Source organism: Prinia subflava, chromosome 25 (assembly GCF_021018805.1).
Source record: "Prinia subflava isolate CZ2003 ecotype Zambia chromosome 25, Cam_Psub_1.2, whole genome shotgun sequence".
Taxonomy (NCBI): Eukaryota; Metazoa; Chordata; class Aves; order Passeriformes; family Cisticolidae; genus Prinia; species Prinia subflava.
The window spans coordinates 223,741-248,846 of NC_086271.1; the positions used below are offsets into that span (position 1 = coordinate 223,741).

A 25,106-nucleotide genomic window follows, 5' to 3' on the forward strand; every position below is an offset into this window, starting at 1 on the left:
GCACCTGCAAAGCTCCCTTGGGAAGGCACAGTTGTGCCAGCTCTGGCACAGGGGCAGAGCCCCAGCGTGGCTGCAGCACTGGCACAAAGGCAGGGCTAGGAGGTTGCTGACACTTTCCACCCTTTGGAGCAAGGCAGATTCCATCTGCTGGGAGTCATTCATCAGTCAGACCTGCCATGCCCATTGCTCTCAAGTTTATTTTTCACTGAGATTCTCTTTGGGGTTGGTGTTCCCCAAGGTAATAAGGGTCTCCCAAGGTTGCTGTTCCCTGAGGGTTTCCTCTGGGTTGCTGTTCCCAGAGGTAATAAGGTTTTCAGGCTTCTCTTTGCCCTAAGTGTTTCACACCAGAGGTAGAGACGACAAGCTGAGTCCGCCGGTGCACATTTCCAAGGTTGTTTATTCTTCATTATCTCAGTCCTTTTTCAGCTCTGCCAGGCCTCCCTGGCAGGGTACCTTATCTTAGTTCTTTCTCTGCTCTGCAAGGCGTCCCCAGCAGAGCAGGACACGCGGCAGACTGGGCGGATCAGAGAGCCCCGCACCTTATGTACAGTACCCCTGACCCAACCACTGTCCGAGACGTATTTTTTATTTACAAAATTTTACCAATACCTATTACCTATACTAACATGTCAGTTCTACTCTAAGCCAATCTCTAAAACCCAACTCAGCACAAGATGGGGGACGAGAACAAGAACAAGGAAGACAGGGGCCACTCCTCAATTCCTCCATCTTGTCTCTTCAGCCCCATATGCTAAGAATCCTAATTTCTATATTTATATTCTATAATAAACCATCCACTACTTCTTTCAAATTCTTAGGATTTGTGATTCTTCCTGCATGTGAGTGTTCACTCCCATGGACAGGAATCAGAGTCAGTGTCCTCCTGGGATCTGTGTGGGTCTAACTGACCCCCCTGTACAGATCCCAGACCCCCCTGTCCGGTCTCCAAACCCTCCAGGGTGGCCAGAGGGATGTTCTAGACTCCGACACATTGCTCTGGTCTGGGCAGCAGCATCCTGAGCCAGACAGACACTGCAGAGCTTCTCAGAGCTAACAGAAACAGCAGCAGCTTCCAAGGACACTGCTCAGAGGGTACCAGGAAGAGACAAGGCATGTTTAGAGCTGTGGTAAGAAGAAAAATGAGATTTTGGGTTTATAAACAAAGACTTAGACAACTCCAGGAAAACCAGAAAGACTTGCTTGAAGACAGGTCTTCTCTATGGAGGGCTTTGAAGGCAATCTATATTTCAAGAGAAGAGGTTCCTGCAAAAACCTCTGGGAGAGAATGGGCAAGCACTGCCTGCTGGGCTGTGCCTTCTAGATAAATTATTTTCCTGGTGGACACTGACTCACTGAAATACATACTTCATTATTCAGTCTCCCTTGATGAACTTTTTTTTACCAGATACTTCATGAAAAAATGAACTCGATGACAATTACAGGGTGATTTAACCACCCCATCATTTCTTGACAGTCAGTTTCTCAGACAATGAAAAAAAACCAAACATAAAAAAGAAAGGGAAAGAGTAAATAAAGAAGTTCCTGTGGTCTGTTAGGGGCTAGAAAACAGAAGTTCAGCTTTGTTAGGAAATCCCATCAGGGTTTTCCAGAGAGCTGCATGGGATTACATTTTCAAAAGGACTTAAAGGATTTAGGAGCACGTCCCACTGCTAAAAGTGCCTTGGACTAGCGACCCTAAGCGTTGTTGAATGCAGTGCTCCATGCTCTGTCTTGTCCAGCCCAGGGAGGGGTGGGGCTCTTCCACAGCTCCTGACAGGTCCAGGTGCCAGGGTGAAGTCCAGGAGCCCCGTTTCTACAGCTTCAGGATGGAGGTGATGGCCCCGGGAGGGGACAGGCACCTTTCCCAGGCCAGCACAAAGCATGGGCGGAGCAGGACTGTCCTGCCAGGCTGGGCTGGGAACTGGAGCAGCTCCCTTCTGCTGCTCATGGCTCAGGCACAAGCACAACATCAAGGAAACTGCACCTTGTGCTGCAAACCCTGTCAGCAGGGGCCACTGTCACCTGTCACCAGATGCCCAGCCCCAGACACTCTCAAAGGCAGCCAAGTGTGCCTCGACATCCCCACATCCCCTCCTCCTGCTCAGTCTGTGATTTCTTTCTTGTTCTAGTGAGAAGGCTTTTTAGGAGAGAGGCAAGGCACACAAAATAGTTACGAAAGGAACTGAAAGTGTTTTATTCCACTCGCACTTTGACAACAGAAAAACTGTTTTAAAAAATTCACACCTACCGTGGTATGCTTGACCTAAATTCTTCCGTGCTGTTCCTTCATTTTGTGAGACTAGAAATAAGTCCTAAATGCATCAAATCTTGAACAAGAAACACGAACATTGATGAACCTATTCATAAGCTGCAGTGTATGCTTTAAATGAAGTTCACAGCTTTTCTGGTGCTCTGTTTTTTATTGACAGTAAATTACCATTCTGTGTCAGGTAAGAATCTGTGAACTTTTGCATGGAAGAGTGGGGTAGGTAGGAGTGCAATTTTGGCCTAACAGTTAAACTAGGTAGATGGCTCTGCTAAAATATTGTGCATTAAAGGAGTTTAAAATTTAGGATTTCTATTAAACCATCATTTAAAAAACTGTAAATCAGTGACTGGATGCCCTCCAGCTCTCAGGTGCTAGATACATCCAACAAATTTGGTGTCAACAAACTCCGAACTCCTAAGAAATGCCCTGTATTCAATCACAGATCAGGTATCAAACTGGAGTGAATACACTGATGTCAATTGGTTGCTTTTTTCAGCAGAGCTGAAAAAGGTAGATAAAACCCAAGCCGAGCCATTCAGCACAGGTATGTGGCCCAAAAGCAGATTTTAGCAGTAAGTTCTACCTGCTCAAGCTTTTTGTTGGATCAAGACCTCACTTTTTACCCATCCAAACTCCATTTCAGTTAAGAGAAATGTCTGAACTATGGGCTGAGTAAGAAATTAATATGGACCCTGACTTCTGGCCAGACATTGGCACCACATCATTTCCACTGTGCCACTGTGATTCTAACCTGTGCTAGCTGCTGTTTGAAGCTCATCTCACTACAACTTTCTGAGGAAACAAATTGAGGCTCACACGGACTTTAATGAGAACGGCACCCCAGGTAAGTTGGGTTTTAGATGATGGAACAACCCTGCCCCTCAGTTTGCTTCCATTCACCAATGCTGACACTGAAAATGGTCCAGAGCTCAGGGGAAGGAGTGAAAGGTCTGTGCTGCACCTTCTTTGCTCACTGCACACTTCTGTCTCTGTTCAGCAAGTCAGGTGACCCTTATTGCTTCTGGAAGTACGTTTTCTTTTTCCTGAGCTTGAAGTGGATGCCGGTGATGACAAAACCTGTCAGGGTTGCTGCCGTGCCAGAAACCAGGTAGGCAATTCCCAGGAATGGGTTTCTTCCGCCGCTCCACACCACGGTGGAAAGAATCACGTGCTTCCTCCCCTTGAACCAGGTAACAGGGAAATCTGAGAGAAGGATGTTAAGGTTTTGCTAACAAAGTGTTCACTATTTCCAGGAGAAAATAGTGGTTACACGCTCAAGAAGCTTTCCAAGGCATAAAGAGCTTTGAGGTCTGCATTTGCTGCCAAAACTCCTTTAGCTGATTGTTGATGCTTCTGCTGTTCTGGATCCAAAACCTCAGCTGCTTGCTGGGAGGTGGTAGGCAGCTGGTGGTAAGAAACCCAGTTATTTTAGGTACAGTCTTTGTGTGCATGTGGAGATACTTCCTTTGTAAAAATACTGTAAATTTCAGATTCATAAATTATAGGACTGCTACTGCATTAATTTGCTATGAAAGCTCAGCTGAAAATGGGCCTTTTGGGAAGCCTACCATGACACTCCACATAGCCTCTGTGAGGGTAAGGGCTCACCTCTACCTAATACGTTGCAGCCAGAGTGTTCTATGAGTTTACCTTTCACGTCTCCCATGGAAGCTGTCAGAACAGAACCGTGGCAGAACTTTTAAAACCACATCTCTATCAGCTGAGAAGGAAGAGAAATTCACGGTCATGTTGACACAGCTCCTGCTGACAAAAGCAGTGCTTCAGCCAGCAGAGTTGCCACTGTTGGGTGTGAGGGGGCAGCTGCAGCAGCACAAAAGCTCCTGCCGGTCAGGACGGGCCCAAATCCCTCAGAGGGCTCTGCTGACACAGGGGTTCCTCACGGCTTCTTCGCCAGCTGCCCACACAAATCCTACTCCCCTCCATCCCCCGTAGCTCCCCAGCAGGCCGAGGGAAGCTGAAGGATACTGTAGGAGATGCGGAAGGTGTAGTTCCCCGCGGGCAGGCCCTCAGCGAAGCGCCGCACCCGCTGCAGGCGCCGGTAGAGCTTCCTGAAGGAGGCGAAGGCCGACACGCGCATCCAGACGATGAAGTCGTCGTTCACGTAGCCATTGTTCCTCGCGTCCTCCTCGTCCAGCAGGTACACCGGCCTCTGCCAGTAAGGGGGCCTGCCTGTCCCTGGGCACAAAGGGACAAAGCAGCAAAGACACTGTCAGTGAAAACAGCGCTTGCCGAGGTTCTGGGCCTCGCACAACCAACGCAGAACGTGAGCTGTGGGAGAGACGTAAGACACTGGGACCAAAATCATATATGTGCCAGCTAAGAGCAGCTCCAAGCACGCCCACTCACCTCAAACACGAATGAACAGTTTAACAGTGCCCAGGGGCTGCTACACATTAGAACCTTCAAGCACAGGAAAAACAAAGGGACTTGCACAAGTGAAAATCCTGTTTATTCTGGAGTCTTGTCTCTTCAGCAAGCAGCATGTTCTCTATCATGAGGAGCTTGCCTTCATTTTTACACACTAACATATCCCTGCACAATCAGAAAGGCACCACTTTGCTGTCTAATGGCACAGCCTGTGACACTTAGAATCTGTCCCATGAAAACTACTTAGATAATGAACTCTTGCATATTGCACCCAGCACAGCACTGCCCTGATCCACAACAGGCAGCTTTTAGCCCCGCTTCAACAGAGATCCACCACAACAAGGAAACAGCCCCAGGAAACAGGTCTGAAAGAACTAGTGACAAAGGCGGCCTCTCACGTGCCACAACTGCCCAAGAATCTGCAAAGGCAGGAAGGAAAGATGAGACAGGCAGTTCTCCTTCACAGATGTTTGCAACAGGGAAAAAAAAGCAACAGCATCCTTGCTCTCTCTGGACAGATTAGGCATTACAAGAAACTCTAAAGAAGGGTGTTGACGTGGGCTAACTTCAGTCTTCCAACACCATTTTCTCTCAATTTCTGTGGTCACTGATTAAACAAGTAAAAAGGTGGTATTTTGGCTGAATGTGCCTTCTGCTCTCAGTCACCCTCTAAAGCTGCTTCTTCAACTTGCTTTGGGTTGTTTTTCTCAGAATAGGAGACACATGAAGGGGAGATAGGGAAGCCACTGAAAAAGAAGAGGACCACCAGCAGAACCATTCTTACCTGCAAATGCAGAAGAGAGATTGTACGACACAGGATTGCGGAATTTCACATTTTTATCTGTCCACCAACTGTTTCCAGTCTTCAGCAGTGGCACTTGAATCACAGATGAGTTATGACTGTAAAAAAGATCAATAGTATCTGCAGGGAATACAATAAGCAACATCTGTGAGTCAAAGACAGTCATTCTAATTGCCAGCATGACTAACAAAAAAATGTCACATTGAAGCATCTTTCAAGTGGCTAGAAAATCTGAACGTCCTGGGAAAGGTTTCATCATGTGTATGGAGCACTGCACATTTCACAAGAGGAATTAAGGTACCAGAGTCTTAGAACTCCTGCAGTTCTAAAGACTGAACATCTACTGTGCACGTCCCTGTGCACGTCCCTCAGGTCCATCAGATCCTGTGTGTTTGCCTTCTTTGCAAATCACTTTTTGAGCTCTCTAGCCAGTTACGGAAGGTACTGTCCTGGTTTCCCCTAGAATTTCTTCGACAGTTGTCCCAAAACCTTCCTATACATGATGTGTTTCCAGGGACTAGGTTAGAGGTAAAAGTACAATCAAAGGAATAAAGTCCTTTGGAGAAAATTTTGCTCTAGTTTTATGCCAGTTAGAGCTTGCTTACCAACTTGGACAGAAACACTTCCTTCAGTCAAAAACTATTTAGCTAAAATTGTGCCTAACCATGCCACCCAGTATCAGTGCATGAACAGCACGTGTTTTTATCCATTGTTATTTTCCTACATAGATTAGTTTAACATTAGGTAAAACCACTAGAGGGCTCATTACCAGCTCCGTAAACCCCCAGGCAGCCAATGGGATGATGGGCAGGGACAATCAGACAATCAGATGGGGAGGGGGTGCCTTTCAGAACACATGAAAAGCACAGCTCAGCTGCATAAGCATCCATGGACACAGGCTTTTTCTGTCTCCTCCTACAAAACCTGTGCTCACACAGCTCCCTAAAGCTCAGACACACTCCTGTGGGGAAGTGCTCCTTCTGTGGCCCACCACATCCCCAGCTATTTGTCACCATGTCATTGACAGGAGTTGCAATGCTCTGAGCTCTGCCTGCTCAGCTGCTTGTCTTGACTCTCCCTGCCATGCTCCAGAGCAGCGTGGGCTGCACACAGCTGGGCTGTGCCTAGGCCTGAGCCCAGCCCAGTAAATCACACTTCCAGGGCAGCAGGTGGGCAAGCAGGCAGATGAAAATCAAATGGATCTAGAAGTTACTGAATGCAACTGGCTTTCACAAATCCCCTGGTGTGGGTGGCACAGCTGCTTGGAAAGAGCTGCTGCCTTCTCAAAACCTGCTGCATGGAACAGCTTAAAAAAAGAGTGGGAGCGGGGAGTGGTAGAAATTGGAAGACGAAAAAGCTGAGGTAGTGGAGAAAAGTCTGTACAGGGTTTTTTTGTTGCTTTTCCTTCCAAAGATACATTCTGAAATCTCCCAATTGTACTCACAAGCAGATTATGCCCACTAGATTACTACAAAGATCAAGTCCAGGATCAAATTAAGACTATGAATGCTTCCAGCATTCTACAAACAAAAATGAAACCATGTAGATCCAAAGACCCAAACTAATGCGGAGAACACGGAGAATCCCTCCTTCTTAAACACATAATCGTGGGAAGGCAGAATCTGGGCTCTCCCACTGTACAAGAATGTGCTTTTCAGCAAGGAAGTACATTAAATCTGTTGTATCCTCATTCCTTATTTCAAGAGAGCCTACATTCCTCACTCCTGCTGTACACTCACATGGAAGAGGGCCTTAGACAATGAAAAATTTCCCTCAGTTCCCAAACAAGGGCCAAGTTACTAAAGAGGAGGATGCAGAGCCTCAGCAGAGCAGCTCCACCAAACAAAGCCTTTTGTGGGAGGAAGAAGAGGCCTCCCTCGGGCTGGGGCTCCCTGAGGGGCAGAGGAGGGTGCCCACGTACCATTGAAGATGCTGTTGGCGATGGCCCCGCACGGCGCCATGGGGGTCCCGTTCCTGTAGGTGCTGAAGGGCGCACAGTAGCTCCTCTGGATCTGCGTTCAAGGCCACACAACAGTCAGGCACACCCCGGGTTTGGTTTCAACTTGCTGCTGTCCTCCCATGCCCTCTTCCGAAAAGCCACTGAACAATGAAGTCTCCAGTGCCTTTCGGTCACATCAGAGACACCCACATGGACGGGTCTGTAGTTCAGGAACACCCCCCCTATCGAGGTACGGAAACTTAAGGTCTTCACCAAATTCTGCTGCCGACGTGCAAGCTCCAGACTACAAAAACAGGTTTGGGGATCTGCTACTGTAAAATGGCTGCAACTGAAAATGTTCCAGTGAAGCCTTGGCTTACCCTAAAACATCTTATTTTTCCCTCTTTTTAATTCTGACCTGGGCTGCACTAGTGCTGGAGAACAGCAGACATGGTTGGCCACATTACTGCAGCTGAACAAGAGGAATGATGTATGAAGATACAGAATGAAAACCAGAAGTTCACCTCAGCTTTATCACATCTTTCTTATCCCATTTTATAAGAACTATAAATCTTCAGGTTTCAACACAGAAACCTTTCTGAGTAACTCCAATGAGGTGTGTATCTGTCTGATCGGCACAAAAGCTAAAAGCAGCTGCATCTGGATGCAAACAAACAAGCTGCCAGGACACCTGGAGAGCTGGAAGAAGCATTTTATAGAAATGAGGAACACGTCTGGAGAGCTGTAAGAAGCATTTTACAGAAACAACAGATAATCAGGGCACAACCATCATATCTACTGAAAGGACATGTGGGCTATGTGTATATTAAGAAATGTTACTTTTAAGGCACAGAAAATACGTTTTTGATTTGTAAGTAAAAGAACCAGAATGCCATGATTGTATTCCCCAGTTCCTTTATGCAGGTCTGCCGCAGGTGATGCTGTCTACTCCCTCTTTAGACCTCTAAATTGCACACTTAGAATGCTACATGATCACTTATTTCAGAACAAACCTTTTCCTGCTCCTTGCCCTCTTCCAAAGCCAGATAGCAAAAGTAGACTTAGGATAACTTGATTCCCTAGCCCTGTAATAAAAGCACAGCTTAAAGCACTTATGGCTACGAAGACTGACAACACAAGAAGGAAAAGTTTTCTGTATATTTATTTGAAAAAGCCAATGTATTTTTAATCAGCACTACAAGGTGCAGGTTTGAGAACTACAACACTGGAATGACATCTTTTATTTCCCCCTTCCTCCCCCCCCAACATATTAACTTATTAGTTATAATGGCCCTTTATAAAGCATAAAAGCCGTGACCAAACACTGAAAATCTGCACTTTATTACTCCCTAGAGCCACCTAAACACACTTCTGGTTCTGCCTAGTTAGCTCTCCACATGGCACACTTGCTGGAAGTGCTGATCTCACAACATAAAAAGAAAACTTACGTTTACATTTCGGCCCAGCAGTTGCGCGTCACTCCTTGACATCATGTACCGACGGTGGTTTTGATAGAAGTTTTCCAGACCATAGTACATAAAAACATCGCCCTACAATCCAAGGATAAAGCCCTTCAATAAGGAGAGATTGTGAAGGCAATGAGAAATCCCTCTACTTGCTAAAAAAGAGGGGAAGGGAGTACAGACATTAAAATGTCTGTAACTACACCCTAAGCAATACAGCAGTCATGGGCTAGAATCTAATCTTTACCCTAATTTTTATGTTTTGGCGCAAAATTAAACATAATTTAAATCACCAAACAAAACCTTAAATAAAAATGCCTGATAATTATTTTACTCAAGATGGCATGGCTGGCCATGAACTTGCAATGACTATGAATCACATTGTAGAGACAGAGACCCATTTTCCATAAAAGAAGGTGCACAAAAACCTTCACATGAAAAGGAGAATTCTAGGCAGGCAAATCTCACATGAAGGGTAATTATGTAACAATAAAAACCCCATTACTCGGTTAAACTGACTTCTCATCTCAAACATCACTGTGATCTGAAGAATTACGAAGTATTTTAACAGCCTCCCCAATGCTGAAGAATCCTAAAGTGACTTTAAATTGCACTGTAATTTTAAGGGATCATTTACTCAGTATAAGATCACTTTGGCAGAACATGAAGCATTTTAACAGTCTCAACAGCACAACCTGGTAGTTTGAGGCAGGAATCGAAGGATACTTTTTCCAAAAGCAACTTCAGAATCACATTGCTAGACTTGAATTATTTCAGAGACCTGGGGGATTAGCAGCACAACCCTTGTAAAAATGACTGCAGGGGTCTACTTATGTAAAGTGGTCAGGGCTTCAGATTTCCTTCTCACTTCAGAGCTTAGCAGGGCAGCAACAACCAACCCCAGGCCAAGGGCAAGGCTTTGCCACTGACTCAGAGAGACACAGAGAGAGGTCACCTCCACAGTCAAACACCATTTCCTCCACCCTTCTTCTCCTTGGACATCTCCCAGCCAAGGAGCCTGGTCTTGGTTATAAATCCCAAATGAAAAACACAGGCAAAATGTAAAATTTTGAGCATTACATGTTATGAAAAAGCACAAAGCAAATTTAGTCAGGAGCTCTACAGAACGGAATGACTGTCATTTATGATTGGGGATATAAGTAACAGCTGGTACCAACTTGAGCTGGTTTTCTGCACCCACTTACCAATATTTCTTCCTTTAGCGTGAAATCTACGGAACAGTGGCATTCCTTATTCCAGTTAGAGGAATTTTCACGGAGCTTTGAACAATCTGAGCATTTATCTGAATAATCTATCTGTCAGAGAAGTGAACAAGCAAATACATAATAATAAACAAAATGCTCATAGGGAAAGGTTAGTGTTTCAGGTCCAAGGCTTCTCAGAGCCGTTCTCTTCTAAGTGACTCTGGACTGCCAAAAACATTGTTGAAAACGAAGAGGCAGAGTGAGGACTTGGCCTCAATGAACAACCACAAAATTCATCCCTAGTTTAAAGGTGGTTTAGAGCCTTTTGATGACTGTGGCAGAGCTTTCCCATCTGCTCCTCGGCAAAGGCGTGCTGAGTGAAGAACACTCCTGCACCTTGAGCTGGCTGACCAAGTGAGGCTTGACAAATCCCCTCGTGCCCACCCCAGCTGAACAGCCTGGGTGTAGTGCTGAGTGTTGGCTCACACAGGAGTCTGTTCACAACACCACAGGTCTGAATAGCCTTTTCTGCAGGAGGGATTTAAACATTAGGGCTCCCTCTAATTCAAGATTTTGCCCCAGCAAACACTTATGTTCTTATAGTGTCAAACAATCTCCGAGGGATTTGCTTGTTTCCCTTTGAAACCCCAGAAAATAATGACAACATTTTGGTATTAGCAACCAGTGGCAGTAATTATCACCCATATTTCAGATATTACCACCCAGTTAATCACCCAGTGCTCTGATTTTATTGATGACCGACTGCCTCTGAAGATTTTCACAGGAATACCAACTGCTGGACATATGTCCAAGGCATGAAGCCATTGCTATCATCTTTACTCAGAAGCAAAATCTCAAAGCCTTTTCCCTCCAAACCTGGCCTGCTTTCTTCTTTACAGAATATCAAAGAGCGCCACTCCCAAACCAACCTGTATTTCTCTGACGCTGTTTGCAGACAGGACAAGGCAGACTCCCACAGTGAGGCAGAATGCCCCGGTCAGAAAGAAGCAGGAGAGCACAGATGCAATGGTGAGCTGGGGCTTCCAGGCTGGCAGCCTCTGCTGTTTGAATGCACTGTTATCTGGACACCTGGAAGGTTGGGCTTCTCCTTCTCTGGGAAGAAAACTCGTCTTGTTTTTCATTTTCCTCTTGGTGAGAGAAAGGAATCCTTGTGCTGGAGACTGTTTCGGCTGAGGTACTGTTCTTTATTGTTGAGAGACTGTATTGTTTGTTCAAACTTGCATTATGGTGAGGAATTACTTATTAACTAGGTCTCTCTCTTCCTTGCTTTCTGTATTTGTGCCTGGATCCCTATGATCAGCTTGTACCAATCCAGTGATTGTGTACTTTGATCAGGGTGTCCAGTTCATTCCTTGTGGAAAGCTTAGATACATTTTTCCTGCCCCACAGCTCATTAGGATTCGTTATATCTTGTTCATGTGCAGGGATACTGTCAGCTATACTGGAGTTTCTGTGCAATTTCAGATGCATCATTTCTTCTCCCTTCACTTCCACAGCTGCCCAGCTAACAGGCATGGCACACAATGAAAGGAGTTCCACTCCAGTTGCACTGGATTCCACTGGGGAGGATCGCAGGTGCTGAGACAGCACTGCACAGAGAACACTGCTTTGGAAGACCAAACCAATTTTCTTAACCTGTTACATTCATTACTATTGACAGAGACGCAAATAAAAGTCGTAAAAAGGTTTTGTGTTCTTTATCTTAGAAGGACTACTCATTTTAAAAATATCCAGTTTGGGTCAATCAGTATCCAAGACACTGATGATTTCCTCATCTCTATTCATCTCGTTCTCTGAGAAGAATCCATCAATTCCCTACTATTCACAATGACAAAAGAATCACCCAGAGATCACCTCATTTTAATTTAAATGCACAAACATAAGAATACTTTTTGCACACTTCAACAGTTTAACCAAAATAAAACCTTGGTATAATATACAGATAACTTACCATGTGAAAGCAAAAAGCAGCATTTGGACAGCTCTAGAACAGGTAGGTGAAAAATACCTTTTTAACATGTTACTGAAATTCATACAATTTTTTCAAAGACCCCCAAGTGCAAGAACTAGATTCCCACTCTAATGAGAGAAATACGTGTCTCATTTGGGACAGCACAGGGAGGCAACAGGAAACTGAGCTGTGCAAAGACTTTCACACCCATGTTTGCTCATCTTCCACGTCTTACTAGTGACAGATAGTAGTAAATCTAGCAGGTGAAAGCAGTGTAACTCTGATCTCAATATGACATTGTTCCTGCAATAAAAATAATACTAGAACCACAAACAAACCTTCTGGCTTTTTATTAAAAGAAAACTCAGAAAAAGTTGCAATGTGCCTTCTGTATTGAGACCTCTGGAAAGTCAAATTTCAGTTGCAGATAATAGTAAAATGCAGCTGCAAATTACTTCCTTGTTAGTAAACTTATTAAAAGAGTCCCAGCTTCACAGATCCATCTCTGCACAGCTTTATAATACTCTTCTCCAGTAGGTCAATTGTTTCTTTCTTTATCTAAAGAAAACAAAAATCAAAGAAAGCATAAAGAGTTACTGATAATGATACCACTATTTATTTACTCAGGCATCTTACCATAGGACTAGAAATTAAAGAAGAGATTCCTATACAATGTGCTCTAGAATGTTTCCAGTTTTTTAAATACCTGTCATTTGCCCTGCAGCCCTGAAGTCTCATTTCACAGGGCTACAGAAAGGTTGCCATTGGCACAGTTGATAAAGCACACCACAGCAGAAGGGCCACCCTGGGCTACAGAATCCCTACAGGACTTTCCAGAGTAGCAACTGGCACAAAGCAGCTCAAGGGCAGTGCAACAGGCACACCCGAAGGAAAGGGAGCACGAAGGGCAGGTCTGCCTGTGCTGCATACCAAGTACTTTGGTTTATGACACTGATACAGCTGCACCTTACAGCTTATCTAAAGATAAAACAAATGTATTACAGAGCAAATATTGACATATTTCAGAGGGAACACAAGATTCTTTATCATCACAGTCCAGAGTTTCCTTATAGCTCTCTCTTATCATTTATAAATTACTTGTTTGCAGGTTTTCTCTCAAGTTTATGTCTTTCTGCACCTCCACTTTGCAGAGGAAAAAATGATGCAAGAAAGCCCAGCCAGCCTCAATTTCAGACTGGATGTGCTACACGAAGGTGAAAATAGTTGTCTTTCTATCACAAGTCCATTTCTCACAAACCTTTCATTTTCACGAAGTCTGAAACTTAAACTTAGCATATTTTCAAGTTTACTGAAGGCTTGGTGTGTGCTTGTAGACAATACAATATCGGGTTTTGTTGAATAAAACTTCACTTGAATCTTAGGAAGACGTCATTTGAGGAGTTGAGATTGCTCTGTACTGCCACCCACCTCTGCACAAAAAGCTTTCAAAGCAGGAAGCTTGTCCTTTGGTCAGATCAAAAGTATACAATCCATTTTTATTTACACCTTTATGCTTTACTTCAATTCCAGTGTGCCAAGGCAAAGTCTCATAAACTCAATCACTCCTCCTGTGGTTTCTCTGGGACCTTTCATCTCCTTCTCTCTCCATTGTTTGGGATGAATGAAGTGAAAGACACAGAAGCAGAGAATGAAAAACTCCAACAGCATTAGCGAATGAGATGCTGAGGCAGCTGACAGAGCCGTGGACCAGGGCACCATCCACTGTGTGGATATGATGGGATACAGAACTGCCACGTGGGAAGCTCCACGTGTTTTTAAATTCCTATATTTATTAGAATATCCCACTCTCCACTGACCATCGGGTGACTACAAAAACAGCAAGTACAATAATGGACATGTGCTTCCAGCTGCTCTTGCTTTCTGCTATAGATACAATGAAGCCTAGCAATGTTACACCTGAAGTATGCAAAGAAACTATTGATAATTGAGGTTTGCCCTGAAAATAGGCCACTATGCTGAGTTTCTAATTTTGAGTGTACCATTTTGCCTCCATAACTAACACAGGTGAAAGAAATTAGTACAACAAACAGCCAGTTCTCTAAATCTTTGGTAGTGTATTTCTCTAAGAAAGCTTATGACTATTCGTAGCACATAGTTGGCATTTTTAATGTAATTAAAATATTTTTTATGTAATTATGTGATGAAGACTGTATTCCATATTTGAAGACCACAAGTGGCTGGTACATCTCATTGGTTTACATGTGGTGTTAAGGTGTCTTATCATCAAAATATTATTTGGGTGTCTTTCACTGTTGACATTCATTATACATAACTTTAAGGAATCTGCCTGGTGTCTGCAGTGGGATAAATACCTGCAAAATACTTCACTTATAAAGCCCAAGATGTCAAAATCCTTCCTTTATGATGTGCTACCTTCAACTCCTACAGTTTGAAGACTCTTCTGTAATTACATATTCACTATTCTGTGATCACACATAAATATCTATTGCTCATCCTAACACAACACATGATGGTTTAATGTTTTTACCTATCAGGATTTAACTTGAACTAAGCTTTGACTTTTTATGCTAAGATAGCCTTCGGATTTTGCCTTAATAAAATTAGACTTGGAGTCGCAGTTTTTGGCCTATATTTCTAGACAGACACAGAACTACCAAGATGCTGCCTACAGTGAGATGAAAGCTATAGCTGAGGTTTGCAATAGCCCAAAAAGAAATACTGGCAACATAATCTTCATTTTTTGGAGGTGGAACATCTATGGTTTACTTTATGGATATTGACTTCAGACAACTTAAAAAATCCATCCCGCTGCCATCAACACCTTTTGTACTGCCTGTGATTTTGTACTGGACTGTCGGTGATTTCATGTTCATGAGTTTCATAAAAAACTTCCAGGTAAGTGCAAGCACCATACAGAAAAAGCATTATGTATTAACCACAAGAGGGAGCCTCCCTGCCTCAAAAAAAGCAAAAGCAGGGGTTTTTGCTACTTCATTTCTTCAATGTATTTTTTTTGTTTGTTTTGTGTATGTGTAAAATGCAGCACATTCAAATACTTAGACAAGTACATAGATGGAGTAATGACTGATAATTTGTTTCGCAGAATAAGTCCTTTTCCCTGGAGATTCCTTCCATGTATGGACCTGCTCTAGATGTACAAAACCTGAGGACACTGTGAAGGAAATTGGGAGCTTTCTAACAAGCACTAATGGAGAAACTGCCTCTTCATCTGGCTAGAAAAAGGTGATGCCCCACAGCATACCATAAACACAGCTTGTTACAGCAAGAAATATAAAAGCTGAATTACAGAACTGGAAAGAATTGGGAATTGTCTTAGAAGGAGTGTACAAATGATGGATGGTTCTAAATTGTTTGTACCCTATTTCTTGTCAAAAAAAAAAAAAAAAGACAAGAAAGAAAAGAAAACAACAAGAGAACCATCTGTAGATTAACTCACATGATATTATCTTACTCTCAGCTGGAGAATCATAGATGTTTGGCCATAGTTTTGTTTAGTTTTTGAGGAAACTTTTCACAGAATCACAGAAAATGCTGAGTTGGAAGGGATCCACAAGGATCAAACACAGCTCCTGGCCCTGCACAGGACACCCCAAGAATCACACCCTGTGCCTGAAAGCATTGCCCAATCACTTCTTGAACTCTGTCAGGCCTGATGCTGTGACTGCTTCCCTGGGGAGCCTGTTCCAGGGCCCAACCACTCTCTGGGGGAAGAACCTTTTCCTAATATCCAACCTAAACCTCCTTTGACACAACTTCAGGCTGTTCCCTTGGGTCCTGTCACATCACCACAGAGAAGAGATCAGTGCCTGCTCTTCCTCTTCCCCTCTTGAGGAAGCTGTAACTGCAGTGAGGTCTGTCCTCAGTTTCTCTTCTCCAGGCTGAACAGACCCAGTGACCTCAGCCCCTCCCCAAGGGCTTCCCCTCAAGGCCCTTCTCCATCTTGTACTGTGGCACCCCAAACTGCCCCCAGCCCTCGAGGTGAGGCTGTCCCAGCTCAGAGCAGAGCAGGACAATCCCCTCCCCTGCCTGGCTGTGATGCTGTGCCTGATGTCCGCCAGGACAGGGTTGGTCCTCCTGGCTCCAGGGCACTGCTGGCTCAGATTCAACTTTCCATCGACCAGGACCCCCAGGGCCCTTTCCATGGTGCTGCTTTCCAATGTCTCATCCCCCAGTCTGTCCCTACCTCCAGCGCTGCCCCATCCCAGGTGCAGATCCAGCACCTCCCTTTGTTAAATCTCACACAGTTGGTGGTGCCCATCTCTCTCCTTTGCTGAGGCCTAGGACTCTGTACAAAGTTCTCCTACTGAGGGAACTTCCTGGGGACAGGTAGGACATCCATTGGACATAAACAGGGGAAACTCACAGCACAACCATAGGAGTCACAGCTGTGACTTGCAACAACAAAGGAAAACCTCTTTTTCTGATAATTTTGAGACCTGGGAGTACAAACTTCTCAGTCAGTGTGATCTTCTTTGTGTTCCTTTACCACTGAAGACAGCTTTACAGAAAGAAAACTTTACTGACCAAGACCTGAGAACTGGCAACAGAAGTAATGAATACACAGGATGTAACACACACAGGTGCTTATACAATACCTCAGGGATGTCCATCATTCTCCTTAGTTTCTGATCTCTCCAGTTCCAATCCAGAATCAGATATTTCGTGGAGTTCAAGCACAGGGCATCTAAAAAGGCAACAGAAATTTCACTACCAAGATAATTTCGCGTGTGCTTATCAAAATGATTTTTGGCTTTTACATCTTTTGCTGTCTGTTTCCAAGGAAACTAATCTTTGAACACTTAAGTACTACATTTGCTGGTTGGAAAACTAATGCACTGACACTGCAAACTCCCTTAGCCACATAATCCCATGCCTTTTTGGAAGATAAACACAAAAGCAGAACAACTACTGTTGCCAGACTTGTCGAGTGCATAACATCCTGCCAGAAAGTAATTCCTCAAGCCTCCTCTTGATGAAACCACAGGAGTTGAATTTCCACAGCTGATGTCACTGGTAAGTTACAAGGACCCTAACCCAAAATTTGATGTTAACAGGAACAGACAGTGTTCAGCAATTTACAGGACAGGGTGCTATGTGAATATGAGTCAGGTCAGTGGTGCTGCTGAAGAATTCTTTTATCCTTCAAATAAACAGTGGTGAAAAAAAAAGAAGACCCTTTCTGGACTTGCTTTTCAGCCATTCTCCTATTTTTTCCCTGGTCTTTTTCCCTACATGATGCCCACCATTTTTCCCCATCGGTTTTGATTCCTCTCCCCTCTCTAAGTGACCTGGCACTGCAACACTAAGCTGTCAAAGAAGAATTAGAGCTTGGGATAAAATTGAACACTTCCAGAGATGGGGCATCCACAGCTTCTGTGGGCACCCTGTTCCAGAGCCTCACCACTCTCACAGCAATGTGCTGAAGTGCTGAGTGCTAACATTTAATGTTGGTGGAAGCAACAAAATGCTACCCCTGCACTCTTTTGGAAGGAGCAGTAGAGTCCCAAAGCACCACCAGTCCCTGCCCAAGAGCCCACAGTCAGAGCAAGACAGTGTCTTGCATAAGAGGAATGGAAAGGATTGCCTGATCATCTTGTCATTTTGTTGTTTCTTTCTCTTTGTGTACATACTGTCTACCGAATAAGTAAAAATGCTCCAGATTTGGGAAGAGAAAAGGAGATTTATATAGAATAATTAATTTTATTACAGGCAAATGAGAAATAAGATCAAATCAGCAAGCAGATCTTTCACCCACCCCTCACAAAAGTTTACACTGAGCTCAAGTGACATATGATACAGTGACTTCTGCCACTATTTCCTTTTGATCCACTTGCAGTGTTTGGCTTCCTGGAGCTTTAAATCTCACACTATGGTTTTGCAATCACTTTCAAGTGAGCATAAATCAGTATTCCTGTCAAAAGAGGAAGTCTCCCACCTCTGCCTGCTCATTACCTGATTTTGTGTGCACCCTGCTTTTGGTTTAATTGGGGTCATTTCACTGAGCTGCCAGCCTCTGGGGCTTGCACAGGGAGCAGGAAGGGGGAATAAGCACAGACTGGCAGGTGAGAGGAAGAATTACTCTGCCTTCCTCTGCTAATACTGGCTTATGCCAGCTTAAGGTGATCATAAAACAAAGTACTAGAACCTTGACCTTGTTTCGACTGACATAGCACAAGTGGAGAAACAGAACCATACAGTTTAGTACCCACATCTACATGTTCCTGTCAACCTGAAAACAGCAGTGGAAGTTTCACTTCTCATGAGACCAAATGTAAGATATCTAGGGAGGAAACCCTCCTTGTTCTCCTACCTTGCTCCACTAGTGCCTTTACTCTCCCAGGAGTTCCAATCCCAATGTGGAACACGCCTTTCTCCAACATATTAATTTGTTCCTTTATCTAGTTGGAAGAGAGAGAGACAAACCGCAGTAAATCCATAATTGTTTTAAAATTTCTTCTTAAGGAGTTGGAAATAAACCCAAATCTCACTGTATTTCTTTCTAGAACATAATCAAGTAACAGATGATATTTGTCTTTCAAACTGTCAGACTATTATATCTGGTAGAAAGTTTAAGAAATATAACAAGCCAGCTGGGCATCACACTTCTCTAGAAGTTCAATCTTTTTTAACGTTAAAAATCTGCAATTGCACCAACTATTTTTGGAGGTGAGAACAACAAGATTCCTTCAGCATTTAAGCAAGTTCTCTGGAATACTGAAAAACCTGAATTAACTCTGAAGTCCTTCAAGATGAAGATACTGGGAAAAGGTGAAATAAAGCAAATGACATTTGTGTGTTTGACAGCATTTATATCAAAGGCCAAGTGTCTTCTCATTACTGCCAACACCCCCATAATGTGCTTTTTAACAGGTATGGATACTGGGGATCCAGGCACTCCATTTTCATAATCCAAATGTGGGTGCTGGTACAGTTTGCTTCCACAGACCTGTGTGTGTGAGCCTTCTGCATCTGAAGGAACACTTGATGGGAATGTGGAACAGGGAGGCTCAGCAGGTGCACAAGCCTCTACACTCTGCACAGGGCTGCACCAGAGCTACTGGAGATGGTGCTTAGTGGAATTCCTCACACTGCAGCAATGCGTTTCCAAAGGAAGCACTGTCTGACGGGAGGAACTCCATATGAACACTGCATGAAAGGCACTTGCTGCCAAAGGGTTTAAAAAGAAAATGGGATCACACTATTTAGCTGTTTATTTGCTCTGTTAAAATTCTTTACCTTTATGTGCTTTGCAAACAACTTGAGGACTCTGCAATCTCCTTTAAAGGCTGTCATTGACCTAGCAACAAAAAAAAAATGAACATTGAAATACAAGAAGCAGGGCTGGGCTTAAGACCACACATGAGGAAACAAAAACTAACTGGCATTTCTCAATATGTTTGAGACACACACAGTCCTCCAGTGAACCCTGCTGTACTCTGAACACTGTGTACATTCTTGTTTGCTGCTCACCAAGAGAGATCAACAACTGGACAGACACAATGGAAGGTATCAGTAGGGGGCAATATTGTTTAGATAGCTTTTCAGATATATTTTATATTACAGCCGGTGCTTTCACAGCTGGCTTAATTCAAAACTGGTTAATCACCAAATCCTAATTAAAAAATAGTTCAGTTACTGAGATAAAGGTATTAATGAGTATGAGTGTGTGTGCACAAAAGGAAGGATCTGTGTATGGACAAATCTACATTTTACAGTCTTCCTGTGGCACAGCTGCTGGGAAAACCTAGGCTGCCACTGCCTTTACTGCAGACAATGTCCAAATTCCAATTAACCTAACTAATCTGTTAGAAACCCTGACTTGTTTTTCTGACACTCCGTTTTTGCACATAGTAACACCTCTAGGTTCTGTATTCATCAAACAGGAGACAACATACTAGTCTTTGTTGAATGTCACTTAAGACAGCTTGCTCTGCATGCTTCTTGCATGTGCACCAAATTTTTCATTTGCAAACCTAAAGGTTTATCTACATCCAAGCCACCTAAGTCTCAGGTGCTAGTTGCTGCATGCATGACTGGCCCTTATCTGCCTTATCTATGCTCATATCTGTGCCATGGAATCAAACTTCCCAACTCTCCATCTCATTTTGTACTGACAGATAAGCACAGGAACTAGGGTCAAGACACAGAAGACAACCATAAAATTTGTGAGGTATACATTAATTCATCAAAGTCATCAAAACTTCTGGTGTGAGAAGGGGGAGGATAAAGAAGGGGAAAAAAGCAGGGACAGGTGTCTTGGTTTGGAATTTCAGCCCAAGACACCAGGGCACACTGAAAATCGTCATCTCTGTGCAGCAGTTGTGCCAGCCTGCGCCAGCTGAGAACCCTGACACAGACCTGGAAGCACTCAGGCCAGACACACCTTGGCATCTGAGGCCCTGACACGCCATGTCCTCGCTGCCTTTGGTGCAAAGCCATGGCTTCTAGTGGTGGACCATGGTGCTTCATGGGCTTACTCAGTTCCTAAGTTTAACATGTTCCATGTTTCCCCTAAACTGGTTACACTTTACTTCTGGTTTTTAATGAAAGTAACACTTCCCAGGGAACTGAAGTACTGAGCATTACTTCAGTCCAAAACCCAACACCACGCTCCCAGAGTTTAAAGAAGGAAGGGATTTTGCATCAGTCTGAGCCAGCGAATTTGCTGGCTAGCAGAGGACAGTGTCCCAGCTTTGCCTTTTAGCCTGTGGTTCCAAGACCAAACTCTTGACCGAGTGCCAACCCCAACACGGCGTTTGCTCGCGACATACTTGATGAGCTGCAAGGAGCGCAGGGCAGAACTGCACAGCACCAGCAGCACCAGCGACTTCTTCTCCTCGTGCTTCCTCCGGAGCTTCGCCCACTTGGGACAGACTGCAAGGGAAAAGCCCTTGTACCCACACACAGCACCACATGCCACAACTTTGAATTACATGATGAATGGTAGCCAGCAGCAAGAACACACATGCTGACTCCTTTCAGGACTTTGGCAACGCTAGCATTCAGTCACGGCTGAGAAACTGGAAACTGGAACGCCCAAAATAAATAAAATACAGAAATATCATATAACTGAACAAACTAGATAAGCTTTGATAATCAACAGTTTTTAAGGTGATGAGCCCATTGTCTTCATTTGCCACATGTGGCAATTCGTATCAGAGAAAATCAACTGCAGAGAAACATTTACCAGACCTGAAGTGCTGTATAAATATACAAGAGAATAAAAGTTCTCTTGGTTCATGTCAGCAGACAGCTGCAGGACTTTTATTGTAAGATAATACATACACCTACTCATGAAGCCACAATAAATTACTGACAAATAATGCCTAGCAATTAAAAGAAAGCCCAGAACCTTTTTGATACCAAAAAAAAAGTAACAGAGTAAAAAAAGAGCCAGAAAAACAAGCCTTGTCATAAAAAAATTTAAAAGCTTTAAAGTGATTAATATTTCATAATAAACAATATTTGCAGCTACATATAAAGATGCAATAATATTGTCGTAACAATATTTTTCATACAACTTTCATCTCACCCAAATCAGCATTTAAACTCACTTTCCTTCAGGTATGAAGAAAAACTGTGGGTAAGATCATTGGCTGGCAAAAAACAGGAATCTGAAAACATAAAGGAAAAAATATTTTTCTTGGTATGTTTTAACAGCAAAGGATATATAAAATATATGTTTGCAGTATAACCACTAATTATATTGATGAAATCCCAACTTCATAAATCCATCATCAACAAATTACCATTTCTGAAACAAAAATTAATGTAGAAGAAACTTTATATGAATTAAATCAATGAAGGTAACTTCTTTGAATTGCAATTTCTTTTTTTCTCCCAGGCTCAAACCTTGAACACAAGGCTGCTGTACAGGTGTGATCAAATGTTTAAAAGAAAGTTTTCATATGTCTTTGTCTCAATGAATCAAAGCCTCAGCCAAGAGTCTGACACTCCTAGACTGTTCCTCCAGTGCACCTATGATGAGATATGTTTGTACATCCTCCAAATAATTAATACCACATGAATGCAAGAATCTGCCAATCATTTACTTGCCAATAGGTTTGTTCACCTTCTGGCCTTTCATATTGTGGTAATCTACCTAATGCCATCGACCCTAACAGCAACACCTCCACTGCATTTCAGTGCCTTTCTCCTTTTCCTGCTGACTTCCTTTTCTCTGGGCCCCACGTTAACTAGGAAGGCTTTTAAAAGCTCTCTGTGGCAGACACGCCGTTTAACTCCATATAATGGCAAGAAGATCCTAGCAGGGTCTTTGGAAGATCCTTTCTCACGCCTATACAGAAAATCAAAGTTCTTAAAAAGGTGATTAAAGTTCCATGGTCTGAAAACTTGCCACTGTTGTTAAGGGCTCTTTGCCTGATGGAACAATGTGCTTCTGCAGAGCATTAACGATTCTGTTTTTAAAGACATAAATAGATATTTATTTAAAGATATTTGTCATCACCTGGCATGAAGCACTGCCCCTCAGGGTGTTCATGGATGTTTGCTGATACATTTTCTAAACTAAGGAGTTCTTCAAAGATGTTATTCATGTTCACATGGCTGGTGCACTGTGCTAATGCTGAGAGCACCAATCCAGGATCTTCATGAGAACAGACAGTGTCACAAACTTAGTTTGTAGCTAATGCCTGGCTGAAGTCCTGTCCTGCTAAAACCTTTTATTTTGCACTGATTCCTCTTAAATCCTGAGACTGACATTTACTGGGCCTTGAGCTTCAAAGGAAATGGATATGTCCAACTGAAGGATCAGCAGCTGATTTATTTCAAAAATCACGTTTAAAAGATGCACTTGATGCTGTTGGGGATGGGCAGGGGCTGATCTTCTGAACACATGGTCTCATTAATGACTGGCAGCTCATGGGGTCCTTTCTGAAGGACACAGCTTCAGTCACCGACCCCCACCAACAGTCCAGCAACTGCAGTATTTACATCAGTTTTAAATAGAAGTTTCAGTAAGGGGGGGAAGAAATGCACAGCTCCAGACTGCAGCAAGAGACCAGGCTGCCTTCTGACCAACCCTGACCTTCTGCGCTTTGTCAGTGAACAGAACACTCAGCTCCAAAGTAGCTGCTTGTTATTTGCTCGGTGCTTTGACGTGAATGACTTGACAGCTGGACAAGTTCTAAACTCCTTGGCACTCTAAGCCTTCAACTCCCAGCAAAAAAATTAAGGAAAAAATATCTCCATCCAACACATATGGAAACGGGTCACTTCAGTAGCCCAAAGGGCTCTTTTAATAAGAAAGAAACCAAAGCATTTTATTATTTCCTAAAAACCTTACATGCCAAAAAATACTTAACACAAGCTTTTCAAAGAAATCTATATGGGACTACTCCAGGTTTTCTTGATCCAGTAACAAAACTGAGACTGCCCCACAGAAGTAAAGAAGGGTCCGCCTAGAATCATGGGGATTAAGGAAGAGCACATTTACCTGGAGAGACAGGCTCATGCATTAAAAAGAAAAAGCACTGCTGGATAGAAGGCTTCTGCATTGGGCACAGGTCACTGACAGTTCAAGAAGTCCCAAAGGTGAATGCAGTTTGGTTACCAGGCTGTTGCTCTTCATGAGCCCGAACAACAAATAATGGGCAGTGTCTCTGTCTGCACAGGAGAGGCAGAGAAGCTCAACACTGCCATCATCTCCAAGGCAATCTGCAGCTGACAGAAGCTGAGCCTGCTCTGTCCTGCTTTTTGCCTTTTCACTGGAGGCAGGGAACAAAGAGGGTACTCATGGCTAAAGCTTGGTCACTTCACACGTGGACCAAAATTACCACCTCAATTCATGCCACTCCCTGAAAAAACACTGCATTCAAAATCTCATACCCATATGAGAATGATGCCTCACTACTTCTTTGTTTCTGTCAGCTCCTTATTATGCATCTGGATTGACTCAGATAATCCCAGGAACAAAATAAATCTCTCATAGCATCTTGAGAGCTACTATTAGGAATCGTAAAATTTCTATCAGAAAAGTGAGCTCCAGAAGTTAATACTTTACAATAAAAAGAGACATTTAAACAATGTTTCATTTCACTTACTCCAAGAAACCTCACATTTATTCCAAGGAGATTAACATTTAAACTTAAACAGCAAATTAATATACAGTAAAAAGGGAAATAAAACCATTAAAAAGTAAAACTCAAGACCTGCCTCAAATATCTTCTTTCTTCTGCAGAAAAATAAGCCAATAGTATCATGAAAGAAACATTATTTATATATTAAATATAGGGTAAGTTACCTGGCAGCTGTAATTCCTCTATTTCAATCACGGAACGGTTTTCACCAAAATGTTGAGCAAGCAGATTTTGTAGATCTTCAGGGGCACCAGGTTTTGGAGCAGATTTTTGCAGAACATCAGAAATCTTCTTCTACAAAATCCAAGTAAAATGGGTTAATATGGTAGTTCCATATACTCTTTGGCTAGCTAACAACACTGAAAATAAATGTTTGTCCATATCTTTATATAGTAACATCAGTTTCATTACGTTTTAACTGGAAAAACACCTTACAATGGGACAAGATTTCCTTTGTCTTTAGAGGGAATGCAGACTTCAGGTGCAAGCTGAGATACTTGGACAAGATGGTCTGTGAGCCTGAACATGAACAATCTTGTGCACTCACCTGAAATGCTGCTGTAACAAAAACATAACTGAAAGCTGTTTGTTGAGTTTTGCTATTGCTACACTTTAGTATCAGCTTGAAAATTCAGGCTTTTTTTTGTAATTTTCTTTAGTTTATTATTCTTAAGGCATAACAACAGGAATCAAGTGATAATATATGATATGGTTATATTTCGATTTAAACAGAGTAACTATCTATATTTGGAAGGGAGGATGGTTAGCTGTGTTCACAGAATACCATGGCAGGGTGATGAAAATAAGTTAAAACACCAAAACCACAGGTCAAGCAATGAGAATTCACAGCTGCTTTGTTCTCCCACACATTTGTGTAATTCTTAAAAAAACCACTAATTTTTAGAGACTAAATATAAGTTTGTAATGATTGTGTTTTATACCTTAGGAATGTTACCAAGTAACAGGT

General features: G+C 43.0%; 2 protein-coding genes across 10 annotated transcripts in view; both read right to left on the reverse strand.

The window, feature by feature from the left end:
- Positions 1-2,176: 2,176 nt before the first annotated feature.
- Positions 2,177-11,278, reverse strand: LOC134561972 (cell cycle control protein 50C-like). The gene is made up of 7 exons (XM_063419368.1): positions 10,996-11,278; positions 10,067-10,177; positions 8,847-8,948; positions 7,381-7,471; positions 5,442-5,579; positions 4,256-4,465; positions 2,177-3,472 (listed from the first exon to the last, which is right to left on the reverse strand). The coding sequence occupies exons 1-7, from the start codon at positions 11,206-11,208 to the stop codon at positions 3,282-3,284; spliced, it is 1,056 nt and encodes a 351-aa protein (XP_063275438.1). The 5' UTR covers positions 11,209-11,278; the 3' UTR covers positions 2,177-3,281.
- Positions 11,279-12,373: 1,095 nt separating this feature from the next.
- Positions 12,374-25,106, reverse strand: part of LOC134561973 (uncharacterized protein C3orf26 homolog) — a 219,868-nt gene continuing 207,135 nt past the window's right edge. For all 9 annotated transcript variants that reach the window (XM_063419371.1, XM_063419372.1, XM_063419374.1 and 6 more), the window contains 7 exons: positions 24,304-24,433; positions 21,596-21,655; positions 20,813-20,915; positions 19,278-19,338; positions 18,352-18,439; positions 16,637-16,725; positions 12,374-12,596 (listed from right to left, as the gene is read on the reverse strand). In XM_063419371.1, coding sequence (XP_063275441.1) covers positions 12,513-12,596; positions 16,637-16,725; positions 18,352-18,439; positions 19,278-19,338; positions 20,813-20,915; positions 21,596-21,655; positions 24,304-24,433 — 615 coding nt within the window. In that variant the 3' untranslated portion in view covers positions 12,374-12,512. The remainder of the gene's footprint in view (positions 12,597-16,636; positions 16,726-18,351; positions 18,440-19,277; positions 19,339-20,812; positions 20,916-21,595; positions 21,656-24,303; positions 24,434-25,106) is intronic.

Coding starts and splice junctions, on each gene's coding strand:
- LOC134561972 (XM_063419368.1), bottom strand. CDS start 11,208: ATGAAAAACAAGACGAGTTTTCTTCCCAGAGAAGGAGAAGCCCAACCT. Junction 7,472..8,846: donor TGCTGGGCCGAAATGTAAAC/GTAAGTTTTCTT, acceptor CCTTGAACGCAG/ATCCAGAGGAGCTACTGTGC. Junction 5,580..7,380: donor CGCCAACAGCATCTTCAATG/GTACGTGGGCAC, acceptor TATTCCCTGCAG/ATACTATTGATCTTTTTTAC.